The sequence below is a fragment of the Alosa pseudoharengus genome, unplaced genomic scaffold (genome assembly GCF_046254945.1).
Source record: "Alosa pseudoharengus isolate Yale_2024_CS ecotype anadromous, Long Island Sound unplaced genomic scaffold, YU_APseudo_1.1 YU_APseudo_1.1_scf_1, whole genome shotgun sequence".
NCBI lineage: Eukaryota > Metazoa > Chordata > Actinopteri > Clupeiformes > Clupeidae > Alosa > Alosa pseudoharengus.
Genome location: NW_027468564.1, coordinates 41,186,667 through 41,200,683, shown reverse-complemented (window position 1 = coordinate 41,200,683; position 14,017 = coordinate 41,186,667). Strand labels below are relative to the sequence as shown.

Sequence of the window (14,017 nt, the reverse complement as noted above, 5' to 3'; positions counted from 1 at the left end):
GGACAAGGGCTTTTGATGCACATGACCTTTGTCAGTTCGCTAATAGCAAATGTAGCCGATTGGCTGCTGATCCGTGTCCAGTGGATTATTGAGATACGCCATTTTATTACGCTGTATTCGCCTTTGGTCATTACTTGGACATGAGTGAGCATTACCCACAGGTACATGTGAATCCCCTGACAAGAGGCTTGCGTCTGAGTGACAGGATAATGTAGTACTAATCTCTTTTGGTTGGGAACCGTCAGTCAAATTACACATAGCCAGGGTTTTGTAAAATGGACAGATATTTGCTGTAAATGTATACAAATGTATAGATATTTGGTATGGGTGCTTGCGTTTCTTTAGGAATCCGTCATCTTGGTTTGAATAGAAATTAATATTAAGTGACACATACATGTACACGAGGTCCAAGAGGTTGGAAATACGGGACGTTGGTAATTGGTGATATTACTTTAGATATTTGCCTTCCTAAATGCACCTGACGCTTTGCTCTTTGACAAAATAACTGGAGTATGTGGGACAATATTTTCTCCTTAATCAGACATGTGTACATCACTATATCTCACCTTTCAATGACTGTGTGGACAAAATGTCTTTACTTGTGAGAAGTGGTAAAAAAGAGATAAGGAATAGAGAGGTGTTCCAGAATAGTCTCTGGTCCCTGTTCATTTGAAGCATATTCAGCAGAACACTTTGGGGGGAAAATACCAAACTGAAACATGTACATGCATCTACCTGTAGGTGGAGATGTGAGGACTTGCTGAAAATAAAGTAAGAAAATGGTGGCAGGAGAGTTCCAGAACAAGCTGTGCAGCCTTCATCTGTTCATCTGAAAACATGTACAGCAGAGGGACTGATAAAAGCTGATGAGGGGAAATCAGACTGGCACACACACACGCACACACACACACACACACACACACACACACACACACACACACACACACACACACACACACACACATCTCTGACTCCAAAGTCGGGTCTGAGTGTCGTTTTTTAATCATCCTCCTTTTTCCCTTCTTTTTCTTCTTCCTTTTCTTCTTCTCAGAGGAGGAGAGATGCAGAGGCTCTTTTTGAGGCTCATGAATTAGCCAATTAATGTTTCCCTCAGAGGGGCTTTGTCCTCTGTCTGTCTCCCTCTCATCACGCACGCACAAACGCACAAGTCTATTCAGCACGCCCATTGTTTTACATTTGTAACATTTTTTACACCTCATGCATGCTCACAAAACTACAGAGTAACAATAATCATATCACACTTTCTACTGAACAGCACAACACATATAAAGCAGAGCCACTCACAACCATCTACTCCTCAGACTGTGCTGGGGACCATTTAGACTTAATGTGCCAAATTTCAGCCATTGGACTATTTGGTGCAAGTGGGGTAAAGTTGAAGAGAAGATCCACAGAACATACTGTAGCACAAGAAGTCCCTGCAGTCCTGCAGCCTTTACTCAATACAATTCAATTCAATTGGCTTTATTAGCATGACTGCACTTTCACAGTGTTGCCAACACAGTGTTGTTACTCTCTAAATGGGATCCTGCACAATGTTACAGTTTTTCTTGATCGCTTTGATGCATCACATTTTCAAAACAGTTAACACTCAATGATACATTTAACACCAGTTAACACCAAATGATACATTTTGCTCGCAAAATGCAGTTACTCTCTCACTCTCTCTGTTTTCAAATCACTGTGTGATTTCAATCAGTCATTACACAATGGACAACAAAATGCAAAATATAATTCTCAAAATGAGCATTTTTGCAATGTCTCTTCACTTTGTTTCTCATTTTTCTATCAGAAAAAAACTTAACTATAGACTATAAATGAATAAAAAATAATTGTATTCATTTCTCGTAAGATGTAACTATAATTGACATGTAAGACTTACGCTACAGTAAGCACATTTCATTGAACTACAACTACTCAAAATAGACCTACAGTGAACACCTTTTGTACTGTTTTCTTCACCAAATATTGCAATGCAATACTTTCTCTAAATGTGCCTTAGATCCATACTAGCAAATAGCAACACAGAACAGACATGGCATCTCTTCTGGGTCCTTGAATTTCCCCTTTGGGATCAATAAAGTATCTATCTATCTATCTATCTATCTATCTATCTATCTGAATGATTGCTGATTAAAGAATTGTGCAAGGGCGCCCCTGGTTACCCCAATATTCTTACTGTATATGAACCCCTTGGTGTAGAAGCATAATCATGGTCCCAAATGAAAGGTAACACTCTGAAGTTGTATTATTGGCATTTCGATTGTATGTCAGTTCTGATATAGAATGACTACACAAAATATGGACTAATTACACATTTTGTCGTTCAGTGGGTGTGTATAAAATGGACTATACATCTGCACAACTTATATTGGATAAAACAACTTGAATATTCTGTGGATATTTCAAGGCTCAGTCTGCTGCATCTACTTATTACTAAGGATATACACTGCAGCTAGAAGGTAGGGAAGCACCAAAGGCAGAGGAGGGGGAGGAGGGCATTTTTGACTGTATTTAATTGAGACATGCTAAGATTAATTTGAGAATGTAAAGCACTATACAGATTGTGTGTGTGTGTGTGTGTGTGTGTGTGTGTGTGTGTGTGTGTGTGTGTGTGTGTGTGTGTGTGTGTGTGTGTGTGTGTGTGTGAATGTACACATGCACATATTGTCCACCTGATCAATAAACTCAGTTATACTCTGACAATGGTTTCACCCATTTAAGGTTCGATTAGAATAGAATAGAATAGAATAGAATAGAATAGAATAGATTTTTTAAATTTGATTTATAAATACACACATCACTGCAAACACTACTTATCATCAGATAATCAGGCCGTAGTCTTCTTCAAACCATGCTCTCCTGCTGTTATGGTTTGGAATGTGTATTGATGGCGCTGTAGATCACAGATTCAGCCCCTGTTCTGTGGAGAAGGGACATCTCAGTTAGGGGCAGCTTTTCACTCTGAATTGTTTAGCGTGCTGATTTATCCGAGAATTTCACTGTGACATACAGTATGTATTGCTGCCAGAGATTGACATGGGCTAATGTGTGTCTTAGGACACCATATACATTGAAACATGAGTATCGTTTATTTAGTTGTTGGAAAATGTACTCAGATTGAGACAGGACAAGGTTTATATTAAATGACAGATATGCTGCTGCTATTAAGAATGTGGAACTTCAATCATATTCATTCCTTCAGATTCTGACAGCATTTGTGCAAATACAGCAGCCCCCATATAGTGCAATTTACCATCCTCATAACAAATTAAAACAAACTGAAGTTGCTCAGAATAACTCATAACTCATGTCTCTACTGTGTAAAAGATTTCTGCAATGAGGGTAAATACTCACTGGGGGGCAGCACTGAGTCCCTGCAGATTCAGTGAGGCGTACTGGGTCTCCTCCTGTGGCATGCCAGACAGAGGCGGCTCAGAGATTGTAGACTCTGGTTTGGACTTGCTGAACTGGACACTGGCGTACTGGATGTCCTCTTCCTGGCTGGGCACTTCCTGCTGTTTGTTGGGCTTAAACTGGACACTGGCGTACTGGACTCCATCATCATCATCTTTACGATCTGCCGCATCTATCTGGCCAGTGCCACAGTCCATGGTAGTGTCACAGCAGGCAAGATTGGAGACTTCCTGTGAAAGACAAAGTGTCAAAGAGACAAAAGTAGCGGAAATTCCTCAAGTATTTTTCTGGTGGCCTGACATGATGCATTTTATATTATTGTATATTATGGGGCAAGATTTAGTGAGGAGGTTTGGGACAGGCATCTCAATCCTCTACCAAGCTTACTAGTCAATTCACTGTGTGTTGATATGTGTAAGTAGCCTGGCTAACGTCAGACCTCATCTCATTGAGATGGGGTCTGGGAACTAGACATTCATTTTCTCGTTTTTGAAACCTGGTTTGCGAATGCCCAGAGCCGTTTATTGGGTGCTACGAATGTCTATCAAATGCGTCTGTACGTAGCTCATAACGGCTTTGGTGTGTCGTCATCGTCTTGCTGCCCTCCCTCTGTTTTGTGATTGGTTCCTTCGTTGAGGTGAAAACGAAGTCCATAGAATCCAGGCTGCCTAGCAGCGTGAATAAAAATGCGTGCGTAAGGCAGTATGGGAAAACCCATGTGTAAGTGCAATGCTTACCTTTGTGTTGCTGTGAGTGTTCTTTACGGTTTTGGCTGAGTTAGTCTTCTGTCGCCTATATTCCAAACACATCAACACATTTTGAAATATTGTAGCTGTGACGTGTATGTACAGTTAAAAGATAGATAGAAAAACTATCAAGACTATTTGCAGACAATTTATTTCTGTAATCAGAAGTTGCTGTGATTTACAGTAATCTGATATTAAAAGTATTTTTCTGTTACTTGCCTCCAGCATACAATGCCAATGACCAGCAGGAGAGTTACAGCCAAGATGGCCCCCAAGGCACTAAAGAGTATTGTGCTGCGCAAGCCTGAAGCTGAAGAGAGACATTTACAAATGCACTGATGCTCCACAAAATCATAAAAATCCAAAGATACACCTCTGTAGAATAACAGAATTACAGCAAAGATAAAATGTTTCTTCATGTTGCCAAAACCACCACCACTCTACACTGACACATTTTTTAAGTGAAAGTGCGCTCTGATTGTGTATTTAATTCCTGAAAACAGTCTAGTAGCTTCTCACAGTACTCACAGAACACATCCAAAAATGTTGTATTGGAATGGCTGGCTCCATGTTTGTTCTCTGCCTTACAGTAGTAAAGCCCACTGTGTTCAGTGCTGACGTTGGTGATGCTGTACGTTTGTCCTCGTCCGATCCATGTGGATTCAGACCCATGCTTCCTTCTGTACCAGGTGTAGGTGTGCACAGGTGGGTTGGCATCACTGCTGCAGGTCAGAGTCACTGAACTGCCCTCTTCTATATCACCAGAGGGACTGACTGATACTGAGGTGTTTCTTGGAGCATCTGCAGATTTGAAATAGAAAAAATACACATGAATTTGTAGCCTACTTGCCTGAAATGTTGTGGACATGAAGACCATTACAGTGTTGGTTGATATTACATGAAAACTGAATTTAAATCGTAAAACAGGTGTACATTTTGAGATTTGAGGCTGTGTATTTCAAGTTCAACACTTACAGGTTACATTTATCTGCACCACTGAAGATCTGTTCTGTCCGATCCCATTCTCAGCCACACAGTAGTAGAGTCCACTCTGCTCAGAGCTGATGTTGACAAAGCTGTGATTCTGACTCCGTCCAACCTGTGAAGATCGATGTCCATTTTCCTTGTACCAGGTGTAGCTGTGTGCTGGTGGGTTGGCATCACTGCTGCAGGTCAGAGTCACTGAACTTCCCTCCACTGGTTCACCAGAAGGATGGGCTAATACTGAAGTGTTTCTTGGGGCATCTGACAGAAACATTTTATGTCAGATTATGACTTATGTTGTTTTGTGGTAACAAAGGTCTAAGCATGCAAAACTTTTTTCGATGCAGGCCATTTCTGGTAAGCTACAATGCAGCTGTCTCAAGTGTCTTATATGATACCATAGTTATTCGTTTTATAGAATTTTATTACAAAAGACTAGACAAATCTCACATACTTACATCTGACATTGAGATTAATTCCATGTGAACTGTGCATCTCATTTCCCTTAACAGCACAGGAGTATTTGCCTGCATCTTCAATGCTGACTGAGTCTATATCCAGCCTGTTGTCAGTTGTGTGTAGATCATTAACAGGCTGTGAGTTCCTGTACCAGATGTAGGTGGAGTTGCTACTCAGACTGCAGGTGGTGCTGCAGGACAGTGTCAATTTGTCTCCCTCCTTCACTGTTGCAGGATTCATTAGTACCTGGAGATCTTACATTTACATTTATTCATTTAGTAGACACTTTTATCCAAAGTGACTTACAGTACAGAATGAAGAATCTTCATGACATGAAATTGTATTAGTGTATCCTGTATCTTTAAATGTAAAATAAAAGCATTGCACTGCATTTATAATGTATATTTACATATACGTACAGTTTGTATTCAACCAACTTACCTGTAACTGAGAGAGGAATATCTACCCCAGAATACTTTCCTTCTTCTCTTTGAGTTAAGAACCTGAAGCGATAAAGCTTTGAGTCACTACGGCTCAGGTTTCTTATGCTCAGAGTGTGGCTATTCTTGTTATCTCCAGAGTAAGTTACTCATCCCTGATAATCATCATCCTCTATCAAATCATCGGGCTCTCTATTACGTTGTGACGATCTGATAAACCAAAGTGTCTTAATGACTGTATAGCCACAAGGGTACGTGTAATAGCTGTGGAGCTGCACTGAGGAGCCACTCAAAGCACAGATGCTCTGCTGGGTGTAGGTCACACTCCAGTCACTTAGAACACCTGCAACATGGACACAGCAAGGGCAGTTTATGGACCTGCAGAGAGCTTCTATAACAATTTCATAGTCACCAATAGTTATTACCATGAACTAACATAGACAACGTAATGTTATTTTGTCAAATATAAATTGTAAAAAAAGCCACGGCTTATACATTGATTTTGCAAAATGTCTTAAATGAGGTCATAACACGGGGGCAGTTAATATGGTATTAATATGGTTTTGTTTTTATAACTTGTATAAAACACTGTCCCACGGCTAATACACAAGACTTTACTGTATGTGTAGGCTATCATTAACAGCAGGTGTTAGACTTTAACACCTTTTCATATTCATACACAGAATATCACTGATAGTCACTTACAGACAGATGGTGATTGGTGACCCTCATGTCCACTTACAGCACAGGAGTAATAACCAGCATCCTCTTTTCTAACTGAGGCTATGGTAAGGGTGTTGTTGTTGGTTATATGGGAGTTACTCAGAGGCTGTGAGTTCCTGTACCAGATGTAGGTGGGGTTGTTACTTAGACTGCAGGTGGTGTTGCAGGTCAGTGCCACTCTGTTTCCCTCCTTCACTGTTGCGGGATCCACCAGAACCTGCAGTTCTGAAAAAAAATGTATGAGTGAACTCTGTGCACGGCATTTATAGATAGTTTACACTCATCCAAATTACCTGTTACTGAGAGATGGAGATCTGCTCCAGCAACCTTCCCATCTGATTTATGAGTTAGGAACCTGAAGCGGTAACTCTTTGAGTCACTACGGCTCAAGTTTCTTATGCTCAGAGTGTGGCTATTCTTGTTATCTCCAGAGTAAGTTACTCGACCACGATAATCATCATCCTCTATCAAATCATCAGGCTCTCTGTTGTTTGGCCATCTGATAAACCAGAATGTCTTCATGACTGTATAGCCACAAGGGTATGTGTAATAGCTGTGGAGCTGCACTGAGGAGCCCTTCAAGGCACAGATGCTGTGTGTGTGTAGGTGTGCAGGGGTGTAGGTCACACTCCAGCCACTCAAAACAGCTGGAACATGGACACACACAAAGAACAGTTTATGGAACTGCAGGTGTAATGAATTTATAGTCACCATTTGTCATTAACTAACACAGACAAAGTGATGTTATTTTGTCAAGTAGAAATTGAAATAAATAATAAACAGAGTGCATCTTAACATGAAACAAAGTGATGTTATTTAGTCAAATGTAAATTGAAATAAAGTACCTGTGTGTGTATCATAACATGAAGCTTGGTTACAACACAGTCACTAACAGCAGGTGTTGGATGTTAACACCATGCCATATCCATACACAGATCGCCACTGATAGTCACTTACACACAGGTGATGAGTGAACCTCATGTCCTCTTACAGCACAGGAGTATAAGCCAGGGTCCACTGAGGGTATGGACAGAGTGTTGCCGCTGGTTGTGTGTTTAGGCAAAGGCTGTGAGTTCCTGTACCAGATGTAGGTAAGTTTGTTACTCAGACTGCAGGTGGTGTTGCAGGTCAATGCCACTTTGTCTTTTTCCAAAGGGTCTGGACTCATCGACACATGAAGATCTAAGCAAAACAAAACCATACAAAACATACAAAATATGTGGTCCATTAATAATAGGATGACTCTATAAACAAAATGTCAGTAGAAATGTTACATTACCAACCTGTAAGTGTCAGAGAGACATCTCCTCCAGAGAATTTCTCTGTTGAGTAATCAGTTATGAAGCTGAATCTATATCTTTCCTGAGTGTCACTCTCTTTCAGATCCTTGAATCGTAGAGTACAGTTATCCACCTTATCACCAAGATATTCCACACGACCCTGATATCTGGAATCCAGACTCAAGTTACTGTAGCCAAGATAGCGACAAAGGTCTGTCATGGGATTCTGATTTTGTAGCAGTTGATGAACTGGGTGAAATGTATTAAACATTAAACAGGCTCAGTATAGAGACTGTTATGGTTTATAATATCCCTATTGCTTTGAGGTTATGTGTAGTGGAGCCAGCCACATTGACCTTTTGTAAAGAAATCTCATTTTGGAGAAATAACATGTTGAAATGTTGGCACATGATGCATATAAGATACTAATTCATAAAAGAGAATATCCAGCCCCATAGGAATTATGAATATAAGATTGTGCTGATTTACCTGATAAAATGCAAAAGAGTGTAATGAGAATCACATCGCCTTTCACAAATGACATGGCTGCATCACCCTGCCTGTAAAAAGACAAATGATATCAAACAGCAATGCACAATGCGCTGAGGGAGCAGTGAGGGGTTAGGTGCCTTGCTCAAGGACACTTCAGCTGTAGATGTGGGCATGGGAGAGCAGTGCTCAACCAGTTCCCCCGCCCACACTTTTCCTACTGGTCGGTGATCGAACCAACAACCCTTCGGTTCCAAGCCTGAAGCCCTAACCAGTAGGCCCCTAAAAACTAATAGTCCAGTAGGCCACGGCTGCCCCCTTAAACTAATAGTCCACCTAATTGTGTGTTCAACAGAGATTTCAACTGTTTGTACAAGTAGCAAGGTAACTTGCGTGCCGCAGTATAATATATATATAAATATATGTTAAATTACAAGTTAAAGACCCATGTGAGCTGCCCTCTCCTCCCCATCTCTCTCCCTCTCCATGACCCCCTCACTCTTACTTCATCCATATTCTTCACAATTTAAAAACTCATCGCTATTCCTCAAAATAAAAACAAAACAAATTCTTCATAACCTTAAAATGACGGGGGGTCACTTGGGGGTCGTTAACAAAGTTCCTGTTCTTTATTGTGTGTTAAGTGTAAGTTGTTCTCTACATTTCAAAACATGCTTTTCAACACGACTCTACCCATCACTCTAACATCATGAGCAGGAACAAACTGGCTGGTAAAAAGTGCAACACAATATTTCCCCTTTTCTGAAAGAGCAAGGGCTTTTGATACACATGACCTTTTGAGGACTTAGTTTGTTTCCAACACACCACAGTCTTCTTATCTAACAAGTCTATTCAGCACGGCCACTGTTGAAATATTCTAATATTGTTTACACCTCATGAATGTTCACAAAACTACAGTCATCCGTGTCATCTGAATCACAACACAATAATATGCCCATGTTGTATGATACTGACATATGTATCAAACCCCCCGCTCCAACTCCTTTGATGATGTTACACTTCACAGTTCATATCACAAACAGTACATTAAGTGCAGTGCAAAGGCTTTGGGCATGATTTAAACAATGCTGTAAGTTGAGCATGCTTTTAAAATGACCTCCGCCCCCCAAAGTTAAAATTTCGGTTATGTTTCACATAGATCTCTGGACTGCCGGTACAAAATAAAAAAAGAAAAATCGTTCCTACCTCGCTTGAGTCTAGAGCTGCCAGACAGCTACAGTGCTACACTGTGGGGGCATGAACTTGTGTGCACATCACATATAAAGCATCGCCGCATATACTCCTCAGCCTGTGCTGGGGACCATTAAGACTTAATTTGTCAAATTTCAGCCATTTGACTATTTGGTGCAAGTGGGGTAAAGTTCAAGAGAAGAGTTTACAGAAACTGTTACCTTTGTTCACCTTTGTCTCTTTCTACCTTTCATGTTTATTTTTTTCATTTTATACATTTAAAAAAGAGCTATTAACTTAATAAGTGTTACGTACCTTGTGAGAGACAGAGAACAGGAACTTCTGCTACTAGTAATAGTCTAAATGTGCATGAGTGTTTTTGTTTGTATTTGTTTATCTGAAGTAGGAGGAGCTGAGACATGGATACAGACACTGTACTTCTCCATCTTTGTTTTAACCACACAATATACTTCCCTGTTTTTTTGCTTGCAGGAATTTTACAGAGGGATGATCACACAAATGTGTTAACCCTCCTATTGTGTTCATTTCATTTTTATTAGTTTTGTGTTCCATGACAGCTGAATTATACATCCATAGTAAAATCAATATTAGTCTAATGTTGTGATAGACATATCTATCAAGTTAAGTTTTGTTCAGTATTACAAGTTACAAGTTTTGACCTTCCATTTTAATTCATGGCTTGCAGGCCTCATTGACCTGAGCTCATACAAGTCAGAGGAAAAGATTCTATTGGGGAAAGGTTCTATTGGGAAAAGATTGTATTGGGGAAAGGTTCCTGTGGGGGCTGGCATAGAACCAAAAAAGGGAAGAGGTGGTGTGTGTGTGTGTGTGTGTGTGTGTGTGTGTGTGTGTGAATGTATACAAGCACAGGTGCCTAATTAAGCGATAAGCCCAAGGAGGATAGGTTACAATGATTTTAAAACAGCTAATTGGCATTGTTATGAGTGCCTACCCCCCCCCCCCACCCTCAGCTGTTCTACGGACGTATTGCTTTTCTAAAACAGTCACCACATATACCTGGCAAGATTCCAACGGGAGGCAACAGGACATTTTAATGGTTTATTCATAGATAATAATTTTACCGCCCTCTATCAGAATGGTTGGCAAGCAGCTATGAGATGAAGCAACTCCAATTTACTTGGAACAAGCTGTTTATCATTGTCATTATCATTACATTGCATCGACAGCAAACAAACAAGAAATATCAACTTGATGCAACATTCTAAAACCTTGCAACTGTGACTAGACATGGTGAATGCTTTGACGGCTTGCAACGATGTGCAACATCTAATTCACACCGCGCAACTCCTTTCTGCTACGGTTTAGTATCATTGCGAATCTTTGGTGTGACTTAGGCTTTAAACAGACGATCTGACGGATTTTAGAAGGTTAAATACAACCCGAAACTAAAAAACAGACCAGGTCTCTATTTGAGACCGGCCTTTAACCCAAACCTGTAGCCACACCAGGCGTTTACTGTAAAAGAGACAGGCGTCTATTTGGGACTCAGCTATTATTTTAAGTTTTACGGCACATAAAGAAACTGGACTGACAAACCAATGAAAAGACATCTTTTTCATTACAACAACTAAGACTGAAAAGTATCATATTTGAGCTATTACAACAATATCTCATCCAAAATCAGCACAGAAACCTAAAAGACACAAAAACACAATGTGTAGGCCCAGATGTGTCCAGCCAGGTTGGATAGCTCGCCATGCAGTGAAAAAGATTCTTGTTGATTCATTCTACAACCTCTGTTGCTGAACCCTGAAACAACATGTCATCTGGGACAAGCATCAGCCTATCTCCTAGGGCTCCTCCAGAAACAAGCTTTTTCAGATCTGGTCATCTGGTCATCATTTTGTGTCTTTCTAAAGAGTAAACTCGTAGTGTAACATCACAGAAACATAATCTTCCAGAATGATAAAGTTCTTATAAAGTGTCCTAAATTATATTTACCTTTAAATTGACTTTGGTAGAGTAACCTTTTATAGTCTCAGAGCATGTGAATACATTTGCAAAAGGATAAATGAGAATATAAATGTATGTGTGTACACACAAAAACACAACATACAATAAAAACATCAAGAGGCCACAACTATGGCTGATTTGTCTCCCTCAGATCCTCCAGGTCAGTTTGCCCTCAGGCAACCCTCTGGTCTCTCATGTTCTCGTAGTCTGAAGCCTCAGAGCGGACCTGACCTGCAGTCTGTGAGATGCCATAAGCAGAGGTCTTTACAATCTGAAATAACACACACATACACACACATGCACATGCACACGAACAGACACACACACACACATGCACACGAAAACACACAGACACACCCACACACACACACACACACGTAATCATGGTTGTCTGTAATAAACAGGGCATGTAAAAAAACAGAGTCAGAGATATGATGGGCAAAGTGCCAAGTCTTAAGTCTAACTAAGTGAAAATAATTAGGCTAAATCAATATCCGGTTACACTTTATAACTACACACAATTCATCATTTGTTAACCATTTGTAAACTATTAGTAAATGGCTTGTTCATCATTTGTAAAGCATTATTTCTCATTAGAAAAGCATTTGTACATACAGTTATAAATGGTTTTCATAGTAAATAAGCCTAATCATTTTTAATACTTAAAGGAACCTTATGTAAGAAATGTATTTTAATTAATCATAAAATGGCCCTGATATGTCACTAGACATTAAGAAATCATTTCACTCAGAAATCATTTCATATCACTGACAACAGTAGTCCTGCAGCCCTCAACTGATGTTGATGTTGTCATGTTGTGTTTTGGCCTGATGCACCACCCTCCACCTATCTACTAATCACAAAGTCAGTAGTGTTTCGGCATCCGGGTTGCCAGCTCTGCCAGTCAGGGGGAGAGGGAGGGGATACACCGCTCTACAGTAATTTGAAAGTGATTGCAGTACCAGTTTTGGCCACAATCTTACATACGGTTCCTTTAATAAATGATACAATAATAATTTGTTGATGACGTAATATTTCCATTACTTTATTTTATCCATTATTTCCATTATAAATGAGAACTTTGTATGCCTTGCAACACATTTTCAAATGAGCTGTAAAGATTACATTCACATTCATTCATTTAGCAGACAATTTTATTTAGTGTGAAAGTGTGAGAATAGTAGTGTGTCTTACATCCAGAGTGGCATAATCAGGGGATCTGGTGAGGTCAAGACCTGTGTATGTGTCATCAGCAGGACCAGGCTGGACAGCCTGTTAAAATGAAATAGTTTAATAAAGGGGAAATAAACATGTTATGACAAAGACCTTATTATGATAGACACTTGCTTTAGACTGTGGAGAGAAAATAAATTACTTATAGATTGATGTTATTTGGCTCTTTGTATTCACGTATTTTGGCAAGTGAATTTTAAACTGCTACAATAAAATTAACTGATGTTTCATAACATTTCTCCAAAAATGATCAAATTCACTTACTTGTTGAACCGACTGAATGCCATGACCCCTGGGAACCCTCTTAAAGGCGCTTTAAGCGATGCTGGGTAACGTCACTTCTGTTGACGTTCAAGCAAAACAGAAAGCTAGCTCGCTACTTCCTCCCCCTACCTCCCATACAATTGAAACTCTCCTAAATCTCGTCAGTGATTTCCTGGAACAGTTTGTTATATTTTTATGGGCAAGGTTTGTCCAAGTTGTTTTGTGGCCGTTTTTGGAGCCTGGGTTGGGGAACAATGGCGAATCGGCGTCTGCGCCTTAAGTTTGTATTGTTTTGCCTGGTGCGTGAACTCCAAAAGTTGAGTATTACAGTAGAAAAAAACAGAGGCGCACTCAAGGGCTTGATACTAATACAAATTTGTATTGAGAGCCGAGGTTTGTCCAGAGGAACATGGGTTGTCCACAGAGATGGTGTTTTTTTTTCAGTGTAGGCTATTTGCTTCCCTCCATGGTTATATTGTTGTCATTGTGAAACTATGCAAAAGTAAACTATGTATATAAGTTAAAAATCCCTGTGCACAGATCTTCTTTTTTCCAGGTGCTGATGACGTGCAATAGAATTATTGAAACCTCAAAAAAAGAAGAGTATACATGGATGATATCTTTTTGCTGATTTTATTTGTGTGAACTGTTAAGCAAATAAACTGTTCACACAAATAAAATCAGCAAAAATATATCCTCCAGTGTGCTATGTATTCTCTGTATTTGAGGTTCTAAACTATGTATATATTGTAAAAGAAATCTAGTGTGCAAATGT

General features: G+C 39.8%; 1 protein-coding gene across 1 annotated transcript; it reads right to left on the bottom strand.

Moving 5' to 3' along the window:
* Positions 1-2,518: 2,518 nt before the first annotated feature.
* Positions 2,519-5,442, bottom strand: LOC143118941 (B-cell receptor CD22-like). Its single transcript, XM_076280114.1, has 6 exons — positions 5,160-5,442; positions 4,713-4,985; positions 4,404-4,494; positions 4,176-4,230; positions 3,379-3,668; positions 2,519-2,944 (listed from the first exon to the last, which is right to left on the bottom strand). The coding sequence occupies exons 1-6, from the start codon at positions 5,440-5,442 to the stop codon at positions 2,890-2,892; spliced, it is 1,047 nt and encodes a 348-aa protein (XP_076136229.1). The 3' UTR covers positions 2,519-2,889.
* Positions 5,443-14,017: the final 8,575 nt, after the last annotated feature.